Source organism: Danio rerio, chromosome 22, assembly GCF_052040795.2.
Source record: "Danio rerio strain M-AB ecotype USA chromosome 22, GRCz13ab, whole genome shotgun sequence".
NCBI lineage: Eukaryota > Metazoa > Chordata > Actinopteri > Cypriniformes > Danionidae > Danio > Danio rerio.
In genome coordinates this window covers 19,701,979-19,717,120 of record NC_141042.1, presented here as the reverse complement: position 1 = coordinate 19,717,120, position 15,142 = coordinate 19,701,979, and the positions used below count along the sequence as shown (strand labels likewise).

General features: G+C 35.4%; 1 protein-coding gene and 1 long non-coding RNA gene across 2 annotated transcripts in view; one reads left to right on the top strand and one right to left on the bottom strand.

Annotated features, from left to right (window-relative positions):
- LOC147831556 (uncharacterized) overlaps nt 1-7,574 on the top strand; it is a 95,404-nt gene extending 87,830 nt beyond the window's left edge. Inside the window, exon 3 of the long non-coding RNA XR_015521901.1 lies at nt 5,459-7,574. This is a non-coding gene — a long non-coding RNA (uncharacterized LOC147831556). The remainder of the gene's footprint in view (nt 1-5,458) is intronic.
- On the bottom strand, nt 936-4,553 carry si:dkey-21e2.7. Its single transcript, XM_087304244.1, has 5 exons — nt 3,082-4,553; nt 2,852-2,996; nt 2,592-2,730; nt 1,251-1,502; nt 936-1,167 (listed from the first exon to the last, which is right to left on the bottom strand). The coding sequence occupies exons 1-5, from the start codon at nt 3,143-3,145 to the stop codon at nt 1,012-1,014; spliced, it is 756 nt and encodes a 251-aa protein (XP_087160370.1). The 5' UTR covers nt 3,146-4,553; the 3' UTR covers nt 936-1,011.
- Nucleotides 7,575-15,142: the final 7,568 nt, after the last annotated feature.

Sequence of the window (15,142 nt, the reverse complement as noted above, 5' to 3'; positions counted from 1 at the left end):
TATTTATATTTGTTTTATTAAAAACAAGCTTAGATTTGCCCACCTGTCAGGTTTTAGACCATATGGGACACAGCATGTGTTTTAGGATATAACTCAGGTTTTTGAGCACATTTTGTTATTATTGTTCATTTATTCGTTTGCTGGAAATTAGAACTGAATTTAGAAATAGTTTTGAAACGAATATTTGCGCTTAACAAACAAAATTATTTATTTATAGACTAATTGATGTCTGTGCGTAAAGGTTTCCCTATCCAAGAGCGAAAGTGAAAGTGATCCATTATCTCTCATTCTTACGCAGTAGATGCTCTGTTTAACAGTTTTCTGTTAAAAAAACTGTTAACTGTTTGCCAGTAAAATGCTAATTTTTTTCCACTTAGACTTACTTTGCGTCCTGTAAATAGCGAATGTGCTCTTGGCGCGACGCAGCTGACTCTTAAAGGGAATGGGAGATGAGACTCTAATTGGTTTATTCTCAAAACACACCTATAACTCATTAAGAAAATAAACTCAACCCTTTTAGACCATACACCACGGTGCAAAGTAGATTTTCCCGTCCTTAAATTAGCAAAAACGTGTTCTGACAAGTCCTGAAAGCGTTTGCGCCCTGCGTTTTGCGCTCTGAGCATGGACCGTCAAAATAGAGCCCATTAATGCAGTATGTCTGGTCCGTGTCCTCCATAAATTTGTTTGGTCCTTGGTAAAATTGTTTTTCCTATGTAACTGTGTCTGATGATAGGTAAAAATGTTTTTTCAAAATGTAAATTAGTCTCGAGCTTGTTAAAAGTGTTTCACTCTTTGTAATGTTGTTTTGCACTTCCTGGCCACCGTATGATCTTACTGTTTGACCAGTAGTTTTCAACCCTTATAATCTTGTAGTTATAATTATGTAAAATTCTAATTCTAAATGGTTATGACAATGAAGACGATACAACTGATTGATGCTTGCCATTTCATACTTTTATTGAAAATTTTACATAAAAATTCAATAAAAAATCTTTTTACATGAAGCCACTAAAAATTTCCAGTTATGTTGTGGATCCAGGGGAGATGTGCCGAAGTCCTAGTATACACATTAGGACGCAAACGTGAATTACAGAGATAAAGGTCAACAAAAGAAGTGATACCAAAAGCAGTGTTATCACAAACCAAAGGACCTCCAGAATCCCCCTGTTAAAACACAAAGATCAACACGTCACTAGTGAAATTAGTTCAAACATTAACATAAATTATGAATCATCTTTTATACATACATAGCAGGATCCACCATGACCATAAACACAGATCATCTTTGAGGCCTTATAAAGAGATCCCCATCTGCGTTCACACTCTGCATCATTCACTATAACTGTCTCTGCCTCCATTAGACGATCAGTCTTTGGGCCATTTTTCCACAGTGTTCCCCAACCAGCAACACTACAGAGAGTATCTGCTTTAACATCTTCTCCATCCTTTGGTAATGATATCATTCCAACAATGTTGCTCAGTCTAACTTTTGTCTTTAGCTGTAATCCAAAACACAATTGTTAATTATGAACGTATTGGTATGTACTAATGTTCAAAATGATGTTTACATAATGTTCATAAAGTCACAGGTCATGCATAACTCTTTAAGAGCTTAACAATCATTGATGATTACTTCACGAGGAAAAATTGAATATACCTGATATGATTACATTAATCCATAAACGATTATTTAAATGAGTCATAATGTATTTATTCTCTAATAACATATTATATTAATAATGATATAAATTCATATGTTAAATTAATTTAAGTCATTTAATTAAACTTGCAATTGTCTGCTTTAGTTAATTATTAGCTAAAGATTTGCAAAGGAATCATTGTGTGGTAACATTTTTGTCTGTCACAATTCACATTGTTGACAACTGACGTATTTCCTGCCTGTTATTAAGATATTAACTGTTTATTAGTACTTATAAAGTATGATTTATTCTACATCCCTAATCCTACCAAAATCCTAAACCCAATATCTAAGTTACTAACTATTAATAAGCAGCTAACGAGTATTTGTTGAGGTAAATGTCTTAGTTAATGGTTTATTAACAGCATGAACTGTCAATTAAAAGAATCTTACCCATTATGTTATCGCTGCTTGTTTAGGCACAGGACTGTTAACTACTTTGTTATATTCTATAACTAGTCAGTTTATGTCCTGTCTGTGGCTCAACAATTAAAATCATAACATCATGATACTTTGGCAAAATATTAAACAATTGGTAGTTGAAAAAACATGGTTATGACCTGTCTTCAACACATTAACACTATTAGTTAATACTATATGCTATTAGGGAATTAGTTCATTATGACTCATTTAACTATTACAGTTTAAAGATTACTTAAAGTATGAACCATATAGAATGCTCATTTGTTGTTCATGCAGTGATAAAGTTTTAAATATACAATATGCCATGATTATCCGTGCATTAGTTAAGTATTTTTATGGATATTAGTGCACCCATATTGAAAACGGTTAACGACTTATTTTTTTGTGATTATTCTGCTATTTTTGTTTGAGTGTTTCAAAACAGAACCACCAAATGCCAAAGAATAAAAGTATTACAGGTTGATACCTTCAAAAGCAGGATGTCATTCTCAAATGTATTAGAATTATAGTCTGGATGCGGGATGTAGGATTCCACTTCAAATGAGTCGTAAATTTCATTTTCACTCAAATAATGGGCGCCAGCGACAACCGAGAGGACCAAACCTCTGTTTAAAAAAAAAAGCACATTGTATATCACTGTCATATGATGCACTGTATGACTCTACTGCAGCTGATGTGTCAATCAAAGAGGATTTTAGCTCAGTTCACGCTAAACAAAACTCTTACTTTGCCCAGCAATGTGCAGCAGTCAAGACAAATTGTTCAGTAATGAGGAATCCACCACAGATATGTTGGCTATAATATTGAAGCGAAACCATGTAAGGTCTGGAGTGAGGTTTTGCTTCAGTGCCGTCCTCTATACCCACATGGGCTGAAAGCAATAGTGTTGTTAGTAAATTACTGCATTAGAACATGTATTTTCAATATTCTTAACAAACCTTTAAGTCATGTCTTACCAGTGAAGGTCAGGTGTGGCACTAGAGAAACCAGCAGGAGCACAGACATGATGATGATGGTCATGATGAAGACTGTCAGTGAGCTCTCAATGAAAAAAACACTATACAGTAAATACACCTCTCTAAAAATAGACACTAAAGGTGGGTACAGACATTCAAACTGATGTTTTAATTTTAATTTTGCACCCTGAGCAACAGCTTTTGTTTTCTTAAGAGTGGAGGAAACCCATTTGATTGGCTGCCAGTAAAGTATGAGTCATTTCGAAAACCACACCAACTGGCCCACAATGAAACTCTCACAAAATACACCTCTTTTGTTTCCAGCCACCATGAACTCTTCAGGCACAAACTCAATTAAAGGCACAAATTAAATTAATGTGTTACTTGTTTTTACTGGGTTTTGAATGAATGATACAGTTTATTTTTTTCCATAGTTTCTGTTTAACGGAGAGAAAGTATCTTTAACACATTTCTAAACACTATAGTTTTAATAACTCATCTCTAATAACTGATTTATTTTATTTTTGCCATGATTACAGTAAATAATATTTTACTAGATTTTTTTCCAGACTAGTTTTTCAGCTTAAAGTCACATTTAAGGCTTAACTAGGTTAATTAGGTTAACCAGGCAGGTTAGGGTAATTCGGCAAGTTATTGTATAACGATGGTTTGTTCTGTAGACTATCAAATAAATTGCTTAAAGGGGCTAATAATTTTGACCTTAAAATGGTTTTAAAAAATGTTTAACTACTTTTATTTTAGCCGCAATACAGCAAATTAGACTTTCTCCAGTAAAAAAAAAAAAAATTATCAGACATACTTCATCATTTGGGAGATATTTAAAAAAAGCAAAAAATAAATAAAAACTTTAAAGGGGGGCTAATAATTCTGACTTCAACTGTAAAAGTTGAGGTACAAGTTTAAGCTTGTACTACAAGTAAAGGCTAGATCTCAGTATGACATGCACAAAACAACCTATGGAAAGAACTAACTGAAAAAAAATGGAAAACAATATGGATAATCCATGCATTTCTTATTGATAACCATCTGTTCTTATACTTTAAGGTTTTTTACATCTGTTTTATGCCCCAGTCTGTATGTAGATGCTTTATAGTGATTGACAATAGACGTTAGATGATGATTATTGTCTTAAACATTCAAGATATACGACTTCATATAGGTATAGTTATATTTCAGCAATTTGGAAATAGGCCACAAATTCTAAGTAGCCAGTAGAAACTGTTCTTGCATGATTATGTTGTCTGCCTTTTTGAGAAAAATGTGGAATTGCAAAGAACTTTCAAAACCTTGCATGTACAAAAGCATCTTAAGAGCCAAGACACATCATTATTGGGAAACCCACCCCTCTTCAATAATGAGGAAACCAGCAGATATGTTGCCAATACAGTACATCTGAAAAAAAAAAAACATGTAAGGTTTGAGGTGAGGTTTTGCTTCTGTGCCCACATGAGCTGAAAGAAGTAGTGTTGTTAGTCAATTACTCAACACGTTCATGCCATTTCAAAAGTCACACCGATTGGTAAATACACTACCTCTTAAAGACAGTGTGTAGCCATCATGAACAGTTCAAGCACAAAGTCACTTAAAAGCCATCAAATTTGTACACAAGCTTTTAAATACAAATACAACATTTCACTAAAGCCAAGAAAGCAGTCACCGTTTAAAGAGCCCCTGTTTTGCATTATTAAATGTCCTATTTTGGTTTTGGGCGTCTTCAACAACAGCTGACATGAACGTTAAGTAAAAAAACACTTTCATTGTCTTATAATATGCATTTATTTTTACCTAATTATCTCAAAGACTCCCATATGATTTGTTCAGTGATTCATTTATTCCTAAACCCCTCCTTTGTGTGATGCTAACCTGCGGTGATTGGTCCGATGAGACTGTCTGTTGTGATTGATTGACTGTGGTCATCACGAGACAGAGAGAAATGCTCACCATGGTCAGGAAGAAACACAAAGTATATGTGTGAGCCCAATGCAGGAGTGCATTAAATCAATGCAGTTAAACACCAACATATTACTCTTGACCTCAACCCCAAGCAATAACAATGACACACATTCAGTATTAATCCACACAGTGGCAACGTTGAACTATTTAAAAGAAAATTGCACAATACACATTTAAATCCATAAAGGAAGAAGTGTTTTCAACATGGTTTTGGTTGCAATATGTAACATAGCTTAAAAGATTTAACCTGAGAGATACTTTACAAGCACTAATGTATAATAGATACGTGGTTACAAGGTACGCGATCGATTACAAGTTAAAAAAACACAAATGACACAAATGAATAAAAATGTTGCAAACAACAGAAAACAGGACACTAATTCTAATCCCACATGTTCTGTAGGAAGGAGAAACACTTGCAGGATCTTGATTCAGAAGAAATGGGTCCATATAAACTACAAATCCACCAAAGCACAGCTCCACAAGTCCCGATTCGAGCAAGCCAGTGGCGAGGAAAAAAAAAGGAGGTTGGAAAAGCTGGACGTCCATCATGGAGAAGTTGCATATGTGGGTTGGGCACCGGCGGGAGATTAAGCTAACCAACAGGATTAATGTGGGGAATTGTTTGTCAGGAATCTCTGTGTCCCATGCACTCCATTCCCCTATGACCATCACATTAGCTTGGGATACGGCCTGGTCCAGGATTATGGATGTCTTGGGATCATCTCTTCACAGATCTTGAATTGCATCAATGGCACTGCATAGTCTCTAGAGGCCTCGATATGAGTATCCCCAGGTCGAGATTAAAGAAAATAGATGCAAAAATTAAGTGTTTTGAATGAAAATAGTGGTTATATAAACAAACAATAAAAAACAATAGGGATAATCCATGCATTTCTTATTGATAACCATCTGTTCTTAAACTTTAAGGTTTTTTATATCCGTTTTATGCCCCAGTCTTTACGTAGGTGCCTTACAGTGATTTATAAAAGACGATAGATGATGATTTTTGTTTTAAACATTCAAGCTATATGAATTCATATAGGTATAGCTATATTTCAGCAATTTGGAAATAGGCCACAAATTCTAAGTAGCCAGTAGAAACTGTTCTTGCGTGATTATGTTGTCTGTCTTTTTGAGAAAAATGTGGAATTGCAAAGAATGTTCAAAACCTTGCATGTACAAAACCATCTTAAGAGCCAAGACACATGATTATTGGGAAACCCAGCCCTCTTAAAAATGAGGAAACCAGCAGATATGTTGCCAATACATCTGAAGAAAAACCATGTAAGGTTTGAGGTGAAGTTTTGCTTCTGTGCCCTCCTTTTTACCCACATGAGCTGAAAGAAGTAGTGTTGTTAGTCAATTACTCAACACTTTCATACCATTTCAAAAGTTACACTAACTGGTAAATACACTACACCAAAATACACTACCTCTTAAAGGCAGTGTGTAGCCATCATGATGGGTTCATGCATGGTTCAGGCACAGTGGCGGATAATAGATACGCCACAATTATTCTAGTAAAGTCCAGATTTCAGAGTTGAAGTTCAGTTCAGTGTCGTTTAATTTACACTGCTGAAAGTTCAATCACTGAAGAGCAAATCCACCGAAGCGCAGATCGACACGTCCCAATCTGAGCAAGCCAGTGGACAGTGGCGAGGAAAAAAAAAACTTCAATTGACGAAGTGAAGGAAAACAATCTTGAGAGAAACCAATCTTTGTTGGGCATGACCATAATTCTTCTGGCCAAACATCTTGTGTGGAGCTGCAGTCTGGGCACCGAAGGCTGGAGAAGCTGGACGATCATCATGGAGAAGTTAGAGGTGTGGGTAGGGCACCGGCGGGAGATCAGGAATCATTTGTCAGTGTGGTCTTGCAAGAATCTCTGTGTCTCATGCACTCCATTCCTCCATGACCACCACATTAGTTTGGGATACGGCCTGGTCCATGATTATGAATATCTTTGGATCGTCTCTTCACAGGTCTTGAATCGCATCAATGTCACTGCATAGTCTCTAGAGGCCTCGAGATGAGTATACCCAGGTGGAGAACAAAGAAAGTAATTAGCGTAGCAGCTGTTCATAGTGTATTTAAACGAGATGCAAAAATGAAGTGCTTTAAATAAAAATAGTAGTTATTTAAACAAACATAGAAACAAACTTGCAAAGCATATGAGTGTTTTTAACAAAATGTTCGGTGCATTAAGACAGGTGGAGTATGTCCTACATGTGGTTATCAAGCCCGCTTACCTGCATGGAGTACACTCATGCATCATACCATTAAGCAATGCATTGAGTGTATGCTTTTATAAATAGATAGGTCTTTGATCTTGTATTGAACTAGGAGAGTGTGTCTGAGACCCAGACATTATCAGGAAGGCTATTCCAAAGTTTAGGAGCCTTAATTAAAAAGGCTCAACCCCCTTTACTTGACTTTGCTATTTTAGGGACAACCAGAAGCCCTGAGTTTGTTTAGTTTTACCAGAAAGACTTTAGGAGGCAGATAAACGTTTGAACATTTATTGTGAATTGTTTGCATAAATGCGAGTTCGTTACGATCCTTTCATAAAGTCCTTTGGCGTAAGCCCCGTCTATAGTGCAGAACTCTGGATGAGCTAGCAGATCCTGCCTGAAGATGAAGACAGGGCAAAGCCAACCCCTTGAGTGGAGACGAGGCCGACCTGGTGTTGGTGGTGGTGGTGGTGGTGGTGGTGGTGGTGGGGAGGATGGAGGGAAACTTCCGCAATGTTACCTGAGTACAGCGAAACAGATTGTTTAGATGGGCTTTTATATATGGCTTGCTTGGTTGTTATAGGCTGACGAGATTATTATTATGAATGATGTGACATTTTAGTCTTCCTGGTAGAACTATAGCTAAAGCTTTCATATCTTAAAGAGCTGATGCAATGAAGCGAGACAGAAAGTTAGTAAGGTAAACAGGATCTAGTTTATTTAAAACTTTATAGGTAAGTAGCAACATTTTAAATTCAATACGAAACTTAACAGGCAGCCAGTGTAAGGAGGATAAAATTGAGGTGATTTGATCATATTTTCTAGACCTGTTAAGAACTCTGGCAGCTGCATTTTGTACTGGCTGAAGTTTGATAATAGACTGTATGCTGGGCAGCCAGCAAACACAGCATTACAGTAATTCAGCCTTGAAGTCATAAAAGCATGAACTACTGTTTCTGCATATGAGAAGGAAAGCCTATTTTGTAACTTATTCTCAGATGAAAGAAGGCAGTTTTTGTGACACGAGATATGCTTTTTAAGAATTAAATTGCTATGTAACATAACACCCTGATCTTATAGTATGGTATTTTGTGAAAATTAACTTTAACCCTTTATTCACCAAAGCTGCAAGTCTGACCATTTCTCAGTGATAGTAATCTTCGCATCATCATCAATCCCATGATCCCTAGCAGTCACGTTTACGTTTTATTGGATCTGGCACTTCATATACAGATCCGAACAAAAGACGAATCATTTATCATTTGTCCTTCACAACACACACAGCGATCTTAGATCAATTCATCCAGACATTTTAATATGATTCGCAATCTTGTTTGAAGAACCAAATTAGCCAGAGATTAGATATCAAGATTAAAAGGTGAGGTAAGGTAAAACTTTATTGTCCCAATTAGAGAAATTTGTCTTGGGCTCTTGCCCTCAGCTGCAGTCATCACAAACATGGACAAAACAATAAACATACAAAACACAAATAAGTAATTCAATACAAGTTACAAGCCTCACTCCATATACATATAAATAAGCAAACTGATACTCTCAATCTAAGCCACCACTATTATTTAATAGCTTAATGCTCGTAGGATAAAAATAATTTTTAAATCTGTTTAATCTACAGCAAGGTACTCTGAATCTTTTTCCCGAGGCTAAGAACTCATATTCCTTGTGCAGAACATGTGATACTGCACGAACTATTTGTTTAGCACACCTAAACAAAAGATCCAGGATCTGTCAAATCATTTTAGATCATTTAAGCAAGGTACACAGAACAGACCCCTGATTAATGAGTTGTCATCAACTGAAATATTGACTTAAAATCCACAGTTTTGATCATGTTATTATTATCTAGATGGTGATATCATTGAAAATGCACCATGACAGTGAGGATTAAATCAGTTGCTCAAATGAATCCCTTTAAATTTCCAAATGTTCATAAAATTTCTTTTTTTTATTCTCTTGTAATTGTTAATAAAGAATCAGAAGACTTCTGTCACTGCAGTTTAGAGTTAAGAGAATACTTAAAATTAGAATCAGAACTTTACTATCTAGCATTTGTCTTCAGCAAATTTGTCATGGTTTTTTTTTTTTTTGGTAATACATCAGCTCCCCTGTCTGAATCCTTTGTCAGCTGGTACTGTAGATATGGCTTCACAGCAAGCATCACTCAAGCTATTCACCATCAAACCAGCCTAAAACTTTTTTTTTGCACTGAGAATCATCTTTAAAAAGAGCTACATTTCTTACCATCTCTGCAAACATTCATAAAAGTGTAATTTGGGTGGTCTGACTCGTTTAAAGGTGTTGCTCTGCTGACACCTTTGAGCCAAGTTCCTTTTAAAAACATAAAATCCAAGAAGTTTTGTAGAGATAATCGTTTGTCTGCAAGGGTAAGCATGTTTAAAACTCTACAGTACTGTTTCTGGCTCAACATAACTTTGCAGTGATGTCTGATTGTTGTAGGTTAGATGACGATAAGGTGCTTTGCCAGGGGTCTGTGTTGGCCCTAATGCTCTGCTACAGTGATAGGTGGTGTTGGGGTTGTTAATTTATTATTAATAAGATACAGATCAGAGCAACCTATTTCTAAATTATTTAAAGGGCAGACCACAGCCCCTCCCCATACATCTTGTTCGGATGTCTTTCAGGAGTAATCAAGAGTTAAATAAGGGGGTCAGCCCCTCATGTAAATCACACCCTGGGTATGACTATCCATTAGATGAGTTGTTAAACTATGCCCCTGACACTCTGTTGTCCTAAAAATTCCAGGATGTTCTTCAAAAAAGAGTTAGGGTCTAACTTTGACATCCTGACTAAATTTTCAAAAACATATTTTTTATCTCTCTAATATCACCTTGTCTATTTGTAATTGTCCTAGAATATTATTTTATACAATTCTCCATTTTAACACCTTCTTTTAACATTTTAAACCATGTGTCAAGCTCAACCTGTGATGATTGCCTTCATTACTTTGTTGACAAGGTATCCTCAGTCAGAAAGTCTTTGTAGCACTAATAATGTATCTACAGTACCTGGGGATACTTATCCCGAGGCCCCTATAGACTATGCAGCAACTAGATAATCCCAAGGTTTAAATAATCCTAGACCAGGCCGCATTTAGAGCAGCTGCTATGATGGTCTTGGTGGATTGGAGAGCATGAGACTGAATCCTGTGACGCTCCAGGGACAGACGAGTCTTCTATGATGTCCAGCATTCTCCAGCCTTCAGCGCCTAGACTGCAGCTCTGCACAAGACGTTTGGCTAGAGTAGAAATGGTCGTGCCCAAACGAGCCTGGTTTCTCTAAATGTTTTTTAATTCTTTTACTTTCCTCAGTATTTGGACTCTCAGCAGTGAATATTAAACCACACTTAACTGAGCTGAACTTAGGGCCTACTCACACTATGCCATCCGTACCGTGCCCAGGCCCGTTTCCCGGATCGTTTGAGAAGTGTGAGTGCGCTGAATTGCGCTCAAGCACGGTTCACTTGGCCGGCCCTGGCCCAGTTGGAAGAGGTGTGCCTGAGCGCGGTACACTTGGGCTTTGGCGCGGTACGCTTGTGTGTGAGTGCAAAACGCGCCAAAGCCCGAAACCGAAAGCGAGACGTGACTTTTAAGGGACTGTTTGATATGGATTTATTAATCATTCTTACTGTTCAGTGAACGCAAACTGCCGTAGTTTATTAAAGACGCAAACTCCTCACAGCACGCCAGCTGCGCGCCTTCAGCAGACCTCCTCATTCCTGCAGCACGAGAGCTTAATGATTGTTTATGAGCGCCAAAAGTGGCGGATCTGTTCGGCGAAACATCTGACTGCGTGTCCCCGCATCCCTAAGGACTGTTTGGCGAAATATTTGACTGCATGTCACTGCATATCAAACGACTGAAACGATATAACTAGAGAAATCTCCACTGTGCTACTGAGTGAGAGCGTATGGCAAGCCGTTTTAGCATTTAAACCTTGTTCTGACTATCCATAAATATATTTAGAGATATCTCTAATTATATTTTGACTAGTCATAATTATAATTCGACTAGTCAGAATGACAATTAGAGGTATCTGCAATTACAATTGTACTAGTACGAAATCAGATTGGAGATATCTGCAAATATATTATGACTAGTCATATTCATCCATTGACTTCCATTGAAAAATATTTGCAGATATCTCTGAGTTTTGACTCGTCAAAAATCCAATGCAAGATATCTACAACTGTAATTCGACTATTAGTAAATTAATTAGAGATCTTCAAATATATTTGTAAATATCTCTAAATATGATGAATTAAAGACATCTCCAAATGTATTATGACTAGTAAAAACTCAGAGATATCTCTAATTACAATTGTGACTAGTCAAAACTCATTTAGAGATATCTGCAAATATTTTTCAATGGAAGTCAATGGATGAATATGACTAGTCATAATATATTTGCAAAAAATTCACAGTATGTCTGATAATATTTTTCCTTCTGAAGAAAGTCTTGTTTTATTTCAACTACAATAAAAGCAGTTTTTAATTTTTTAAACACCATTTTAGGGACAAAATTATTTGCCCCTTTAAGCTATATTTTTTTCTCGATAATCTACAGAACAAACCACTGTTATACAATAACTTGCCTAATTACCCTAACCTGCCTAGTTAAACTAATTAATCTAGTTAAGCATTTAAATGTCAATTTAAGCTTTATAAAAGTGTCTTGAAAAATATCTAATAAAATATTATTTACTGTCGTCATGGCAAAGATAAAATAAATCAGTTATTAGAAATGAGTTATTAAAACTAATATGTTTATCAATGTGATGAAATTTTTTTCTCTTTTAAACAGAAATTGGGTATAAAAAAAAAAAACGGGAGGCCAATAATTTGCAGGGGGGGGGGGGGGGGGGTTAGGGGTTAATAATTCTGACTTTAACTGTATGTGGTAAATGGAAACATTTTCACAAATTAGATTTTTTCCACTGCTGATTTGTCAACTACCAAAGTACCAAAAAACACTGACTTATTTAACACACAGAAACATATTTATTTAGCAGAGCCAACAGAAATAGAGAAATGGTTATGATTATCTAATCATAAAGATAATCAGTGGAAACTATCAAATGTTTGCAACTTCGTGGAGACTTTTAAGATGTTGCATAAGCCAGATGGCGTTCCTGTTAACGCTTGGTATCATTTTCAGATCACAGACAGTTTGGTCTATAATTCATAAACATGTCAGTTTATTTATTGCTGAATTCATATCCAAATATATCAGTATGGTAAATAATATAAAAACACAGCATATTGCGATAACTTAAGGCATGTAGTCATGCAGACTGATTAACTGAACTGAACGATTGAGCAGCTTAATGGTGACACAGAAATACTGATGAAGAACACATGATCGCAGAAGAACTCAATAAAAGAAAACAAAACAAAGTCAATGAATGCAAATTGCAGATGTCCCCATTTTGGGAGGGTGAGTGTGGCATATAGAGGGCCAGGCTGACTGACAGAGACGTAGCCGATGTAGAAGAAGCCCAAGACAAAACAATACAATATTTATATTTAAAGAACATTTGAAGACAACCGAAGTGTTGTACATAAGAGCACACTGTAAAACCCCAACGTCAACATTATCAAATGAAATGAGTGTAGTTAACCCAAAATTTACTGAAGGTTCATTCTACTTATTTGAAATGAGTTTTGAATTCAATGTTAAGGTATTGAGATACCTCATTACTTTTACTTAAGTAAGGTTTATTTATAAACTAATTTCGAGAGAATCGCATGCTAATAATTGACTGAATGGCTAATAAGTTAAGAAAAGGGCTAAGAATTCTGACTTCAACTGTAAAAGTCCCCAGAGTTCATATTTAGCTTAGACTCAGCGATGAGAATGTGTCCTTATTTTAATTTTGAACTCTTTGATTTTATAATTAAATTGCATATTATTCACATTCGGAATTGTGCATGTCTACATGACTAAGATGCACTATGGACACACATAATGGCACAAAGATTTTTGTATACTGGTTGTTTGCATAGAAATAAAAATGGTGACATTTTTAAAAACTTAATGTTTTCGTGCATTTCTTAAAATTGTGTATTTCCAGACTCCAAAAGGCTGTTGTTATGTAAAAGTTATATATATATATATATATATATATATATATATATATATATATATATATATATATATATATATATATATATATTTTTTTTTTTTTTTTTTTTCAAAACATTGTGACATCTTATTTACCACAAACATTAAAATTAACATCTTTGTGGGGCATCAGAAAAACTGCTAAGTTGTGTTTCACACATCAGATGTGGTCAGCAGAAGCAGAGAGATTATGTTCATGGTTAAGATAAACAGTGAAACTATCAAAGTTTTGTGAATTTTGTGGAGAATTTAAGCTGTGATATGAGATGGGGGTATAAGAAACTTGATAAGTAAAATTTCTTGTTAAACTTGTCGTCTCATATTCAGGTCACATGATTTATTACAAAACTATTAAGCACATCAGCATAGATTTTATTATTTGATTCAATAAACAGAAAGAAAAATTCTTACATGATCCATGTTTAGTTCAAAAACATAAACAAACATAATTCTGAAAAGAAAAGGTGTGTTTTATCTCTCCTTTAGTGAAAAACAATTTGCCCATCATCTCTCTAGAAGATTTAGGAACAGTGAGAATGTACCATAAACTCTGTATATATGTATATATATATATATATATATATATATATATATATATATATATATATATGTATATATATATATATATATATATATATATATATATATATATATATATATATATATATATATATATATATATATATATGTATATATGTATACACACACACACACAACAATTCTGTCTGGTTCTTGAATCTGATCGGCTTCTTCATTGAGTGTCATCAGTCTTGTCGCACATTCATTTGAAAAATTTTGAAGGTATTGAGTTAATTAAATACCTTCAACTTAAATGTAATAAATTCAGAATACTCATATAGATTAGTTTTTTAAAGTACACCTATGAAAAATCTACATTTCAAGCTGTTTGGGCAGACATATGTGTAGATATAGTGAATATACCGTCATATTGGGGTGATGTAAACACACCCAGCCCTTTTTTTTTAAATTAACAACATAAAAACGGTGGACCAATTGGAGCGGTTACCCCGCCCACTGAATTGATTGACAGCTGCATATTAACATGTCCCGGTAGTCATGTGTATAATCATATAAACAAGACAGGATGTGCACAAAGTAACCAGGATTAAAAGGTCTGTTCAGTTCGCTAGGATCATCAATTATTATCAGATGTGATCATGAGTGAGTTTTACAAGTTTAAAATGTTATAAAACTTGTAATGAATCACCATAGCCGCATGTCTGTACAATAATAAAAGAAGACGCTTCAATCCCAGTTTGTAGACATTAAATTAGGTTTATTTTGTACATTAACATAACAGATATACATACAGCCGTGGATATTAACTTGTATCCTGTAACATTTGAAAAAAGAGGGCAAAGCTAAATGCGCGCACTGTCTGTGTGTGTCCGCGATGTGTGTGTGTGTGTGTGTGTGTGTGTGTGTGTGTGTGTGTGTGTGTGTGTGTGTGTTTGAGCGTGTGTGCGTGCGTGCGTGCGTGTGTGTGTGTGTGTGTCTGCGTGTGTGCCTTAACTTTGTAATGACATTGTGTGTGACTCATCGTTGCAACTCCACAACAAATGCATCAAATACTCGTTGGTAAAGTTGTTACTGTTGTTTTTCTCACAAAAGTTAGGTGAGATCTGCTTCCTTCATGTCTATCTGTTGTCTGAAGCAGCCGAAGAAGGAGATTA

Bases quoted from the DNA above. Each gene is read 5' to 3' on its own strand.
- si:dkey-21e2.7 (XM_087304244.1), bottom strand. From the start codon at position 3,145: ATGACCATCATCATCATGTCTGTGCTCCTGCTGGTTTCTCTAGTGCCA. The intron at 2,997-3,081 runs GTAAGACATGAC...TATTGCTTTCAG, and splicing joins GCCACACCTGACCTTCACTG to CCCATGTGGGTATAGAGGAC. The intron at 1,503-2,591 runs GTATCAACCTGT...TTTGGATTACAG, and splicing joins ATGACATCCTGCTTTTGAAG to CTAAAGACAAAAGTTAGACT.